This window comes from Ammospiza nelsoni, chromosome 3 (assembly GCF_027579445.1).
Source record: "Ammospiza nelsoni isolate bAmmNel1 chromosome 3, bAmmNel1.pri, whole genome shotgun sequence".
NCBI lineage: Eukaryota > Metazoa > Chordata > Aves > Passeriformes > Passerellidae > Ammospiza > Ammospiza nelsoni.
In genome coordinates, this window is record NC_080635.1 from 62,829,016 (window position 1) to 62,842,754 (window position 13,739).

At 42.9% G+C, this 13,739-nt stretch overlaps 2 protein-coding genes across 3 annotated transcripts in view; one reads left to right on the plus strand and one right to left on the minus strand.

The window, feature by feature from the left end:
- The first annotated feature begins 309 nt into the window (after positions 1 to 309).
- On the plus strand, positions 310 to 9,704 carry HDDC2 (HD domain containing 2). Its single transcript, XM_059468109.1, has 6 exons — positions 310 to 575; positions 1,152 to 1,273; positions 2,169 to 2,271; positions 4,478 to 4,546; positions 8,243 to 8,381; positions 9,566 to 9,704. Exons 1-6 carry the CDS (start codon positions 387 to 389, stop codon positions 9,658 to 9,660), a joined length of 717 nt encoding a protein of 238 aa, XP_059324092.1. The 5' UTR covers positions 310 to 386; the 3' UTR covers positions 9,661 to 9,704.
- Positions 9,705 to 11,520: 1,816 nt separating this feature from the next.
- The window catches only part of TPD52L1 (TPD52 like 1), a 30,925-nt gene continuing 28,706 nt past the window's right edge, over positions 11,521 to 13,739 (minus strand). For both annotated transcript variants that reach the window (XM_059468152.1, XM_059468151.1), the window contains one exon: positions 11,521 to 13,314. In XM_059468152.1, coding sequence (XP_059324135.1) covers positions 13,183 to 13,314 — 132 coding nt within the window. In that variant the 3' untranslated portion in view covers positions 11,521 to 13,182. The remainder of the gene's footprint in view (positions 13,315 to 13,739) is intronic.

Sequence of the window (13,739 nt, forward strand, 5' to 3'; positions counted from 1 at the left end):
TATCAATTGTCAGGTAAGCCGCCGTGTTATCTATTCAACTAATAAAAGTGACGGATGGGCTTGCAGCAAGAGTCCACAGAATAATTTAAAACTTATCAGCATGACTATTATTGATAACTATTCATTCTTCTCGGAACAAGAAATGAGTTTGCGCTGCTCCTTTTTTTCTCTTTTTTTTTTAAGTTTTGGGTTTTTTTTAATCACGGCAAAGGTCACCGAGATGCTCCGTTTTGACAGAGCCTGCCTTTCCCTCCTCCTCCCTGCTGGACCTCAGCGGAAGAGAGGACAGGACACGCCTGCCACCTTCCCTTTCCCGATCCGCTCATGCCCGTGAGCAGCCCGGCTTCTTTTGCAGTCGCAGTCCGTGTCGTTCTTTTTTGTGGTGAATGAACCCCGAGCAGCCGGAGCTTGGGGGACGGGGTTCCCCCACACGCCTGCGCCCGGGCCCCCCTGCGGACGCGTCCTGGCAGGAGGAGGAGGAGGAGCCGCGGTCGAGCCCGTGCTGCCGGCGGCCGATGGCGGCGGGCGGCGGGGTCGGGCTGCTGCCCTTCCTGCGGCTGCTGGGGCAGCTCAAGGTGGGCGCAGGGCAAGGGCCAGGCGCGGGGGCTGGGACCGGGGCCGGATTCCCTCGGCAGTGCCCGGGCTGCCAGCGGGGCCGGGGCTGGCGGAGGCCGCCGTGAGCCGGAGCTACGGCCCGCGTTGTGCCAGCGCGGCAGGCCCGGCCGAGCCGCGGCCGCGGCGGGGACTCGTGGGTGCCGCCGTGTCCCGGCTGGGCCGAGCTCCTGGCCGGGGACAGCCTTGGTGGGCCGGGCTGGGCCTTGGGGCAGGCGTTCGCTGCGAGCATCAGAGCTCTCCGGAGCGTGGAGGCCGTGGTGGGGCGGATTTTCTGCTGGTGTCTCTGAAACGACGGCCTGCAAAACCGAGGGGTTTAACCTTTACAGTGCCACTGATACGGTCGTATCCGCCCAATAATTCTCTTAACAAAAAAGTGAAAAATGTTATATAAAGTTTAAGAAAGGCTGCAGCCAGCCTTTAGAGTATACGAAGGGGGATAAATTCTGCAGTCTCTTAGCCTTTTGGCTAAGTTGGGCTCGATGCTGTCTGCGGCCTTTTCCAGCCTAACTGATTCTGTGGTTCTGTGACACGAGCAGAGAGTACCGCGCACGGGATGGGTGTACAGGAACGTGGCAAAGCCAGAGAGCGTCTCCGACCACATGTACAGGATGGCGATGATGGCTTTGGTGACTGAAGACAAAAACCTTAACAAGGACAGGTGAGACTGCCTCTCCTTATCACGACCATATGTTATTGTTGTGGGAGAGCTGCAAACAAAAGGCTAAAGAAGCTGTCGTCCCATGTAAGAGCTTTTAAATCACACTGAAGGAATTTGAAATCCTTTCCCCTCTTTTCCCTCTATCCTTTGGACAGGGTCCTGTTTACCTGGTCGTTTGAAAGGGGGTAAAAACTTTATTGCTTAACTGTGAGTGTTGAGGCAAGTCCTTAGTGCAGAGGCTCAAAGCTGGTCTTCTTTCAAGTAGTAAATAAACAGGCTGAAGACCCTTGTTAAAAAACAATGTCAAGCAACAAACAGCTGTGTCAGAGCCTTGGACTATGTCGATTTTGACAGACTGGAGGAGCACTCAGCAGCAGTAAGGAGCCACAGAAAGCTTCTAGGATAGCAGAGAATGCTCTAAGAGCTAACATGAAGGCTTCTTTGACTATTCTGCTGCAGACTGGCATAGCTGCAGAGCTGTGAGTGACAGATTATATGCTGAATTTGGGATTGCTCCAATCAGATTACCTTCTACCAGTTGCAGGAATAATGTGAAGTGTATAATGTAGTTAATTACCACAACATCTCCAAAAGTCAAGTATACTAAAGCTAAGTACATTACTTTTGAATATTATGCTCTGGTACACAGTGTATTTATACTTCAATCTACATTTACAAGCAGTAGAAACTAGAAATCAAAAATCAAAATCATGTCAAGGTGGAAAATAATTCCCTTCACAAAAAAGTGAAAAATGTTATATAAAGTTTAAGAAAGGCTCGATCCAACCTTTAGAGTATATGAAGGGGGTTAAATTCTGCAGTCTTTTAGCCTTATGGATAAGTTTTCAACTTAAAATGCTGAAAAACTAATTATTCTGTCCCTCCTTCTTGTCAGATGCATACGGTTAGCTTTGGTTCATGATATGGCTGAATGCATTGTTGGAGATATTGCTCCTGCAGATAATATCCCAAAAGAGGAGAAACACAGGAGAGAAGAGGTATGAACATAAGGTGTGAAGCCACAGCTGCAGAGCATTCTGTGTGTTTTTGTGTTCTGGTGGTGATGAAGGAACACCCCAAGCAGTCACTGGCATTGGCATTGGACAAGCCTGCCACAACCAAGTAGAGTTTGCAGCTCATTGAGATTTTTGTACCTGTAACATGACCAAGGTTATGGAAGAATCTTGGAAGTAATCTTCACCTTGGACCTTTTGATAATTTGGTCTTTGTTTATTCCTGAACTAGCTGCAGTTTTGGTAAGCCTGAATGAGTCACGTTCAGCCTCCTTCCCGAGAGGTGAGGAGCAGGGAGTAGGTGCACTGAGTAGGATGGATGACAGTTCATGTCAGATCTTGTGTGTGGTGCCAGATCATGAGGTTGACAGAGAATTCATTTAAACCTGCACAGAACCTCAGATGCAGGTGTCTCTTCTGTTACTGTTGTGATTCTTTGAGTGAGCATGCCTAGAGTCACTTTATTGCTGACCTTGCACTTATCCATACTGCTGGGTTGTTGTTTCTGGTATGTGGCATTATTTGAAGAAAGTGTAAACCATTTCTGTAGCCACAGCTAGAGGGCAATGTCATGCCTTAGAAAACTCTTTAGAGGCTTTTTTCATTCAGTGTAAGAACACACAAGGAAGTATATTAAAAAAAGAAACACCAAAATTACAGTCAGTAAAGATAGTACTTCAAGGATGCTAAATGCACCTTAGATCTTTAATTTCCACTTTCTTAGCAAAGAACTTACTCCTAGAGTTAGTCATAGCCCCCAGGCCCTAGTTTTAACCAGATAAGCATAAAAGGGGCCGCCTTTTATGGATGATGAAAAATCACTGGAGTGTTTGTTACACTCTTCAAAGAGCTTCAAAACGCTGGACAGAGAAAACCTCTTTACTGGAAACCTCTAAAGGTTGTTGTGTCACTGAGGATCAGCCTTCAACTTTAGTCTCATTTGAATTTAGGCAAGAAAAGAGATTTTGATGCCTAGGTACGTTTAAGAAATTTTCTTAAGTATTTGCAGCTTCTTCTGCTCCCATTTCAGTCGGTGAGGATTTTGTGAGAAGAAGAGTAAAGCATTAAATATTTGGGATGACTCTGAAATACTTTGTTGTAAAAATAGACCATGGGTAGCCACTTCAGGAGGTGGCTTGAGGTGAGTTATCAGTACTCTGCTTCCACTGCAGAGTTCTCCTTTCTTCTGCTTGCTCTACAGCCAACATTGAGCTGGCTCCAGAGTTTGCTGCTTGTGCAGTAACTTTAACCAGTGAGTCTCGCCAGCACTAAGGCAGCAGAAAATGAACCTGATTAATAAAAGAAGTTTTGGGTTTTTTTTGGAGGAGAGAGGTTGTTGTTTGGAGTAGGGCTTTTTGACAGGTAAGTCATTTTAGCCACCTAACCTTGAAATCTGGTGAGTTCCAGAGCTGGAAAGAGGTGAGAAGGAATGAGACCTTGATGCTTCAGTGGTGGCAAGCAATTTGGAACCATATTGTGGCACTATATCCTGTATATGAAGTGGAGAAACAATCATGGCATGAAGCCTTTGTCTTGCTTGTGATGTTGGTTGTTTTAGAAGCAGCCCTTCATGTTACTGACCAAAGAGTAGAGATGGCACAGAAATGAGACTGATCAACTGGGGAGCACAAAGAACATGCAGAACAATTTCTGGGGTCACAAGTTCTGCCGGGAGCCTCCTCCAGTGCAGGCTTCCTACAGGGTCACAGCTTCCTTTGAGTATCCCCTGCTTCGAATCCTCCATGGGCCCCAGGTGGATATTGGCTCCACCATGGTCCTCCAGGGGCTGCAGGTGGATCTCTGCTCCTCTGTAGGGCTGCAGGGGCACGGCTGCCTCACATGATCTTCCTCACAGCCTGCAGGGGAATCTGCTGTGGCATCTAAAGCACCTTTTCCCTCTCCTCCTTCTCTGACCCTGGTATCTGCAGAGTTCTTCCTCTCACTTCTCACTCCTCCTGGGTGAAGTTGCACAGGGCTTTCCCCTCCCATTAAATATGTTATCCCAGAGATGCTACCACCTTGCTCTTGGCCAGAGCTGTAGCCAAACATTGCCATGCCAAAACAATACAGGAATTTGCTGTGTAGTGGGTGTTTCTGCTAGCTTGGTAACATGTAGATAATTATTCAGAAAATTTAATGATACAAATGTTGCTCACAGAATACATAAATGGAAATGGCTTCTTTTTTTCAGACAGCTATGCAGCAGCTGACCCACCTTCTATCAGAGGACCTCAGAAAAGAAATCTATGAACTCTGGGAAGTAAGTTTGCATTCTTTTAATCCTATGTTAAAATTCAGGGTGACCCATTCCCTTCTTCCCATTTACCTGTGAAATTGTGCCATCTCTTATTTTGACCTCAAGAAAGTGAGATTTATTTGCTTAGAAGATAAAGCCTAACAGTATGAGTCAAGGTCAATTTTGGATCATTTTCAAACAGAAAGCCTGGACTGTGATGAAATTTCCATCTTCTGCCCCTAGCCTCTCTGAGTTCCCGATCAACTTGTCCAGGGCTTGGTTTGTACAGCTAAAGGAAAGGTTTGTCCTCTACAACCAGCCCTATGAATATAAATTATATATTATTTTTATTACATTATCACTTGCATTTGTGCTGCCATATGCAGCTTTTAATACAGGAAAAAAATAATGGTGGGTGATGGTGCTGTGGTTTATCTTCTGCCTTTTATGCAAGTAATATCTGTGGCTTTCATTTCTTTCTAATAAAGTCCATTAGACCAAGATACTTAGTAGTAACTTAAAATTATTAAGTAAACTAATGTTTAAACAACTTAAATGTGACCCAAAATAATTCACTTTTCTACAAACACCGGAGATTTCTGATCTTGGATTCTTTAAAAGTTTGTATTAGAAAGTATCTTTTGCGTTTGAAGGTGATTTAACCATTTTTATGCAAACCCATGCTGTTAATTGATAAGATCTCTTATACTTGCAAATGAGGGATGATTAGATTATTTCCACACAATTCAAGTTTATAATTACTGTGCTTTATCTCCTCCTGACATACAGTCGCATGGAGGAATTTGAATCCACAACCTCTTGTCCAAGCATTCTGTGTTTCTTGGACTGTATGCTCGGAATCTGCATCTTACATTCACAATCTTTTCTACTTAGAGGGAATTTAAATTCCAAATATTGGCATCCAGTTTCTGCCTTTTGCTACCACACCCTGTTTGTGGTTTTGTTTTAGGTTTAGGGTTGTTTTTGGTTTTTTTTCCCTGTTGTAGTTGGGTAGTTTTTTGGTTGAACAGGCAGTGGGAATGGACACTCAGAGCTATATTTTAAGGTAAAGGGGGTTAACCAACATCATCAGATACAGGAAATAATATGTATGTATTTTTTTAGGGAGTACTGGTTCCTTCTCCCTTGAGAAACTGTTATAATTGAGGAAAATGAGGTTTTGATAGATAAGGTTAGTTCTGTGTAATTGGGTGTTTTCCTTTGTTGGTCTCAGTCTTTTCCAGTGACATTGTAAGAGCTTGTTCAGTATGGAGTCAGTTCTTTAGCATGTTAGCTTTTCATCATTCTCATTAACCATTATTTAATATGTGCACACTTTTGATAGTTTGGTCTTTGTTTTTACCTTCAGGATTATTTATTGGCACTGTGTCTGCAATTCATTAGCATGAGTGCAACCCACCTGGCAGAGAGGGTACCCTAGAAGTCCACTATTCACATGTAGTCCCTCTAGTGTTAAGTGGAACAACTAGTTGTTCTTTAAGAAGAAAAAAAAAAGAAATAAAGAAAATAAGCCTCTGATAACCTGGTGTGCTGTTCTTCTCTCAGCTAGCCAGAGACATTTCCCTATGATTTTTTGTTTTGGTGAGTGAAGGTGGTCATGGCCCAGAGCTGAACAGTGCTGAGCAATACAAGATTTCTTCACACTCTTAGCAAGTGAAGAAATCCTTCCTGCTCTGCCCTGCCCTTGTCTCTGTCTCTCTTCGCTTTTAGCTTTACAAGGACTGCTGCTTTGGGTGGTCTTGGTGGGTACCTGGCGAGTGTCATATAGGGGAGAGGCAGCACAAAGATGCTTCAGACATATCTTCACTTTATAACTTAATCCCAAATATATTTGAAAAAACAGTAAAGTAAATGAGTCAGCACGTTTCAGCTCTGTCCTGCTTTTTTATTCTCAAGTGCAAAAGCACAGGAATGATTTTTAAAAGATGGCCTGTGGTGCTGGAGTGTTTTTCCAAAGTACAGTTAGGGTTTTTCCAAAGTACACTGTTATTTCAGAGTCTTAGCCACCTGTGGGGAGGAAACAGTAGGTGTTTGTTTCAGCACTGTGCACAGTTGCACATGTAATAGCTGATGTTTCCTGAGGACAGTGTGAGCTGAGGTGTGAATAACATCAGGTGTATAGCACAGAGGTTGGCAGCAGATTGATACACCCACCTGATTGTTGGAGGTGAAACTGACTTTTACAGGTGAACAACCCTACTTCTTCTTTTCTTGAAGTTCTTCTTTGTAATGCTGCCAAGAGTTTGTTGTCTTTGAGGGACCCTCCCCCCCCCGCAAAGAGATTATAAAAAATAGAGTAGAAATAAATAGGTTTAAGAAAATTAGTAGTACTTAAAGAATTTAAAAATGAGGCAAAGCTCAGGTTGAAAAGAGAAAAACAAGATAAAAACACTGAAATGAAATTTATTATTCAAATAATGATGAAGATGTAACTGAAAATTCAAAGTACCATTGAAATCTATATAGAATAGTAAACCAATCAATTATGGCTATTGAAGTCTGGATTTCTGACTTCAAAGGTAAAGTAATAAGCCTAAGAACAGGTCACAAATAGTATGCAAGACAAGGAAATGACTGTCACACTGAGCATCAGTGTGCTGGAATTACAAAGCCAGTGTCTTTCCACTGTGAATGACACTCACACCACATTTGTTATCATAAGATGCAGAAAGGATTGCCAGGTTCTGTGGTCAAAAGGCAAACCTTTTCCTGCACTCATGCTGCTCTGTGGAAGTGCTGTGATCCACAGGTGCTGTGGATCTGGGAGCTTAGATGGTCCCAGTGTGCACTTTGGTGTGTGATTAATGGTGGTGGGGATGATGAATCGGGTCAGACCTGCCAATGGCATCAAGGTAACCTGCACAGAAGAAAAGCCCTTTCTCCTTTGGTTTTGGAAATCAGGAGAGTCAGGACAACCTGCTCATGAGGCATCTCATAAAATGCAGTAGATTTGGAAAAGAGAAAATGCAATGCCAAACCTGTCTGCAGCCATCACTGGAAGCAAATGACAGCAAAATTGTTCAAGTTGAGTAGAAATTTGAATCACTCATAAATACATACTGATGATGACTGTAGAGAGGGAAAAGATAGCAGAGAGATTAAAGGACTTGAATTCTGAAGGGGAGGAAACCCCTTAACCACTCCCTATCTCCTAGGAGAGACATAAGGACATAAGCAGCTCAGACAGATTAGAGCAAAAAGATTAGGCAGGAATGTCAGGAGAAATATAAAGAACAACTCCATATAGAAACAGTAAGTGGTGAGAAAAGTGCAAAATAGGTCTTAAAGATAGGTGGTGACAGTGCATAGTACACACTGTGGTAATTAATAGCCTTAGCCAGGCCTGAAATTTTCTTTTGACATAAAATACAGTTAAATCAAACCTATTTTTTAACTTGTGTGTCATGCAGAGTTGCCTCCATATCATCCCTGATTCACCCAAAACAATTGGTGTATTGAGTTTTATATTACACAAAAGGTTGTATTTTACATCCCACTGCATTTAATATAAAATTGGCGCGTATTTTAAGTGTTTTGCTGACCACTGTGTGTTTGTAAAAACAAAGAGGAAGATGTAATTGTGCTGAATATTTCTGGATTGGCTTGTACTAATGAAGAAAGTTCTAGATATATAGAGAGATTTTAGTGTTCTGTTTCAGAGTAACAGAATTATTTTCTTACAACTGCGAATCTTTTCAGGAATATGAAAACCAGTCTACTGCAGAGGCCAAGTTTGTAAAGCAGTTGGATCAGTGTGAGATGATACTGCAGGCATTTGAGTATGAAGAGTTGGAAAAGACACCTGGCAGACTGCAGGATTTTTTTGATTCAACTGCTGGTAAGACATTTGGGCTTTTTTTCTTCCTCTTTCATAAATGAAATATATAATTCCCTTTTTTTTTCCTGACAGACATTCAGAGCAAGTGAGAACTAGTTATTTTGCTCATTGCTCAAGTCCCCTAATATTCCTGGAGAAACTTGATGCATTGTGAACATACCTGACATTTATCTGTAGGTATTAAACCTGAATTTAGTTTATGCCAAATTCTTTTACATCACTTTTCACCTTAGAGAGAGGCTCAGCTTTCATTACACTTGCATTTGTGTAAGGATCTCCCTGAAACATCAGAGTCGTCATAAAGGAGTCTTCAGTGTTCAGCCATGCTCTGAGAGCAGTTTGTTGGTACTCTGTCAGTGTTTCAGGAACCAGTGAAGTAGGATTTGTTATCCCTAAGTGAGCTGAGTGAACTTCTCACTTCCTGTGAGAACCACCTCAGAGAAATTATTAAGTTCCAACTGTGTTACTTTTTATTCTATCCACTGCTTTTCATCCTTTGCAGAATATACTGGTAGTTTAAAGCAGAGATAGGTAAAATAATAATCTTTATCATTTTGGCAAGATAGTTGAACACCAGAGGAGGACTGTAAGTAACTCATCCTGTCCTGGGAAAAAAACTAAAGATAGATAAACTCTAGGGATAGGAGAACCAGCAGTCATCCAACAGAGTCCCTGACAAGTCCCATTTATACTTTGGTGATTCCCCAGGGAAGTAATAATCTCTCTGTAAGACTTTGATAGCAAAGGAGAAAAAAGGACAACGTGAACGAAGCTGATAATGCTCTATTTTCTAACAGATGTCTTTGCTCCCCTACCAGAATTTAACAACTTGAATTGGGCTGGTGCGTGAGTAGAGCCTGCAGCATGTACCCGAAGCGCACCTGAACTGGAGTGGTTTCCTGTAGCATGATACATAGTATAGATTATCTTGGTCAGGGTGCATCCCTTCTTCAGCTCTTAAATGTCTTAATAGAGCACAAAATACAAGCTTTTTGTGAAGAAGGGGTGTAGCTACACTTAATCTATAGTTGGATTGAACTGGGAGCATTCACTTTCTTAAAAGAATAATTTGACATTTATTCTGAGCCTAAAGTGACATCTCTGCTATTGTTCCAATTCCAGCCTTTCACATGTGGCAAAATGAGAGCATTTTTCATTAACCTTTCCTTTCTTTTGTTTTGCAGGGAAGTTTGTTCACCCAGAAATACTCCAGCTTGTATCTCTGATTTACATAGAAAGGAAAAAAAGAATAGCTGCCACATCTCATCCACGTTCCTGAGGTGTTCCTAAATGCTGTAGCCATAATAAATACTTTGGTTTATATTCTGGTCATTATTTTTTGTCTTCTAACATCACTATTTCTGCCAGCAGATTTTTTTTCCTGTGCATTCACTGCTGAGAATCCCAGGACCACTTAGAGGGGAGCAGGTAATGTAGTTGCCTTCCAGATCAGAGGCTGTGTCAGGGAACAAAGAATTAAGTGTATTTGGGGTTCTCCTTTTTAATCAGCCTCTGATTCATGCAATCTCAGTTACAAATAGATTCTCCACTGGGGAAGTCCATGTACATTTAAAAATTAGTTGATTGCAATCTAATCTGGTCATGTAATGCACTGTGTGGGGCAAGTGGTCTTGTTCTGTGAATTTCTAAGTATGTATGGATTTAAGTACCTTCAAAATGGGTTAATATCCACTCAGTGCTACACAGAAACGAGACTAATGAGCATGTGTCTGTAGAAGCTCTTGACTGAGCTTAGAGATGAGATTTCTTTGGAGTGCATCAGCCTTAAATAATGGTGCCTAAAACTGGTAATCTCATTAATTATATTTTCTCAGTATCTTCTTTGTTTCATACAACTTTTCCCCTGTTCATGTGTTGTATCAGGGAATGGCGCCAGTATTTCCATGTCTATATTCCTCACTCCCCCTCACCCCAGACTGGCAGTTTTACAGACTCCTTCACAGGTAATTAATAATCGCAGAATACCTGAGGTTGGGAGGGACCCTTGGAGTTTGTGCAGTCTAATGCAGAAGTCTGTCCATGTGGAGCTGGCTCCCTTCTCCAGGCTGTGGCACGCTGGTAGCAGTTCTGCCATAAATGAGTTTCTGGCAGAAGTAGACGCTAATGTAGAAGTACAGAGTGATTGTGAAGTAAAGCTGCAGTGGTGGTAAATGCCATAATGAGGCCAGTGTCTGCACACCCAACTGCTGAATTGCGTGCAGCTGGAGATGAGGACAATGCCATGATTGCCAAATAAGCAAAATTTGCACCGGTAAAACTTAACCTGGTAGAGACTTGGAGTTCTCTTCTCTGTCTTCCACCTCATGTCCAATGAAGCAGCATAAAACTAAATTCAGTTGTCATATCCTTTAAAGGTAGGTAGTGTATTTGAGCACCCATTGTCAGGCACCATGACTCAGGAAATGCCTTCTTGACACAAACCTCAGGGGCCTGACTGAAGCTCCCCAAGTGTTCTGTGGCTGGTGCCTTTCCTGGAGCACAGAGTGCTGTGCAGGGTTGCTGGGAGCTTCTTGCCTCAATGGCTGGCACAGAGCTCAGAATCTGCAGAGTGAATTGGTCTGGTTCAGAGGAGATGCGAGGTGCCTGCTCTGCTCAGGAACGCCCTGGGGCAGCAGTCATGCCCTGTGGCAAGGCTGGAAGAACAGGTTGCGCTTTGCTGAGCTGATTAGTGGTTCTTGGCAACAGATTGCCATACTGCAGAGGGGGATGGAGTGGGGCCCACTGAGCTTTTGTCAGCATTTTTGTTCCACGTAGATGCACACAAATCACAGTGCCCGTTAGTTTGCGTTGAATGCTGAGAAAGCTACAGATACATGGAAAGGCAGAATTGAGAACATTCTTGACAAACCAGCAAAGTGGCCTGAAGGGATGTTTGGTAGAAACACACCCAGCACAAACACTACCCTAAGCAGGAACAGTCCATTTGTGTGGCATAGCAGGAGGCTTCCCCATTCTGCAGGGGACCGAGGGGACAGCGTGGAACCCCATGCACAGTAATCACAGAGTGGTTTGAGTTGGAAAGGACCTTAGAGATCAAGTTCCAGCTCCCTTGCCAGTGGCAGGGACACCTTCCGCTAGATTGCTCAGTACTACTGGTAAACAGAATTAAAACATCACAAAGGGTAAAAGAGAAATTTATTTTTAATAAGAATATCAAGAACTTCATTTACACAAACTAAGTTGTCAGTATCTTCCATTTTAAATAAATTCACATTTATGCACAAAACCACGTAAAATAAGCTAGAAAATTGTCACAAGAATGCTAGAAAAACAATTAGGTTTGCTTCCATGCTAAAAATCACACTAAAGAGGCATGTGATATAAATGTCCAAAGTCAGCCTATATCCAGTAGAATGATACAAAAGGACTTTCAACTTTGTAAAAACTAACAAAAGCCACACAAGAAAAAAACAAAAATCACTTAAAGCCACATTTTCTCACAAAATTTTAAGCAGTCTGTAATGTCAAACTCACTAACACTGATTTAAAGCTTTGGCGTATGCTCAAAAAACGCATCCATTCTCAAAGTAGCCAGGCTCCTTTCCATCCTGTTTACTGATAACTGTGCCCACCTCAGTGTGTGGTGAGCTGAGCAACGCAACATGCGGACTGACACGTGCTCACTACACAGCAAGATAGTGTCACAAATGTGCTGCTCTTTCCTTAGAAAACGTGAAAAGACTGCAGCTCAGAAAACATGCTGAATGAAAGCTGAGAGACGTCTGGCTCTTGGTGACTGAGCAGGGATAATGCGGTTGGTGGAACTAACATCCTGGGCGAAGCACAGCAAAATTTGACACCAAAAGTGAAGTTTTTATTCATTCTGTTCATTGTCAGGTGATGGGATCTACGCTAGCAGCTCTGAAGGCATGGGCTCTCTAACCTATGGCACGTCTGAAGCCAAATGTTTGGTTTGTATTCATTCACTTAAGGCTGTATCTTGACAGAAGCTCATAAACATATTTTCCCTTGGTTTTGAGGGGAAGATACAGAGGCAGAAATATTAGAGGTTCCCTCTACTCCACTTGGTTTTCTAATTAAGTTCACTGCCAAGTCTTACCAAACCAAAGAGAGCAAGCAATGGTGCACATTTTGAAACTGAAACCTTTCTGGCCAGAATGATTACCTCAAATCAGCAGCTGTGATAGGTTGTTTCTGTATGAATAACCAGGTGTCTCTTCCTGCCCTCCTTAACTCTGCTGCCCAATGGATGTAGGGCAATGCCAGACCGTACCACCGAAGGAGAAACAGCTTTTTGTGACAGTAAGTGATTTTAATTCTGTTAGGAAATAGATGATGTACAGACACTCACTCCTGAGCAAAGGGCACCTGGTATGGATGGTAGACAGCTGGTGTATGGGCTACTGCTGGCAGCTGAATGCTTTGCACAGCTCTAGGTCCATCTGTCTGATGTGGCACTGAGAGGGAAGCCAGAAACCAACAGATAGAAAAAAAGGTAAACCAATATAAATAAGAAACAGAGACTGGGAGATTGTTAGAGGGAAGTCACACTGAAAACTATTTAGCCACTTAACACAGAATTTAGTGCATTATAGCCAATGACTTGTGTGTGGTTTTGATGATGTACAAAGTACCTGGTGATAAAATGGCCCATCTAAAATAGAAACAGGGAAAGATTTCTCCAACACAAGGCCAGGATGGCAATTTTCCAAAGCTGACAAAACCTTGTTGGGCAAGTTGTGTGGTGAGGGTGAGCTGAAAACCATTGTCTGGGCAAGTCTCTGAAGAGAGGCATGTGGGGCTCAGGAGGGCCTGCTGTTTAACACTGAAGCTCTTCTTCACTTTCAGGGAGCCGGGTACCAGCAAGGGAGCTCTGAGCACTAGCATGGGCTGTAGAGCTGAGAACTTCTTCAAAACTGCCTCCCGTGTGGCTTGTCCCACCAACCTTGGTCTGAAATAAGCAAACAGAGAACAGCAAGATCCTCTGCCCACACTGAAGCAAATCCCATTTTCCAATCCACCCCATGGCCAAGGAGAGCAGGGAACTGTTCAGGCAGAGAATGCGTAGGGATGGTTCCTTAGAACAACAGCCATAAAACCAGTCAAATAAAGCAACTTCTTTACTCCACAATTTCTAAACTAGGCTGCCATCATAAGATTCGACAGTGGTATGTCTCATATGCTTAAAGGAGTCAGTCCCTAAGTAGATCACAGGCAGGATCCTAGACCCTAGCAGTAAACCCATTGGGGTTGTTTACCTGAGTAGCTCACACTGGTTTCACTGCTTTTTTTCCAATTCTATGCAAGCTGGAAAAGAGATGGATACTAAAATGAACTGGTTCATTTGCTGAGTGGCCCACATGCCAGCTATAGCAA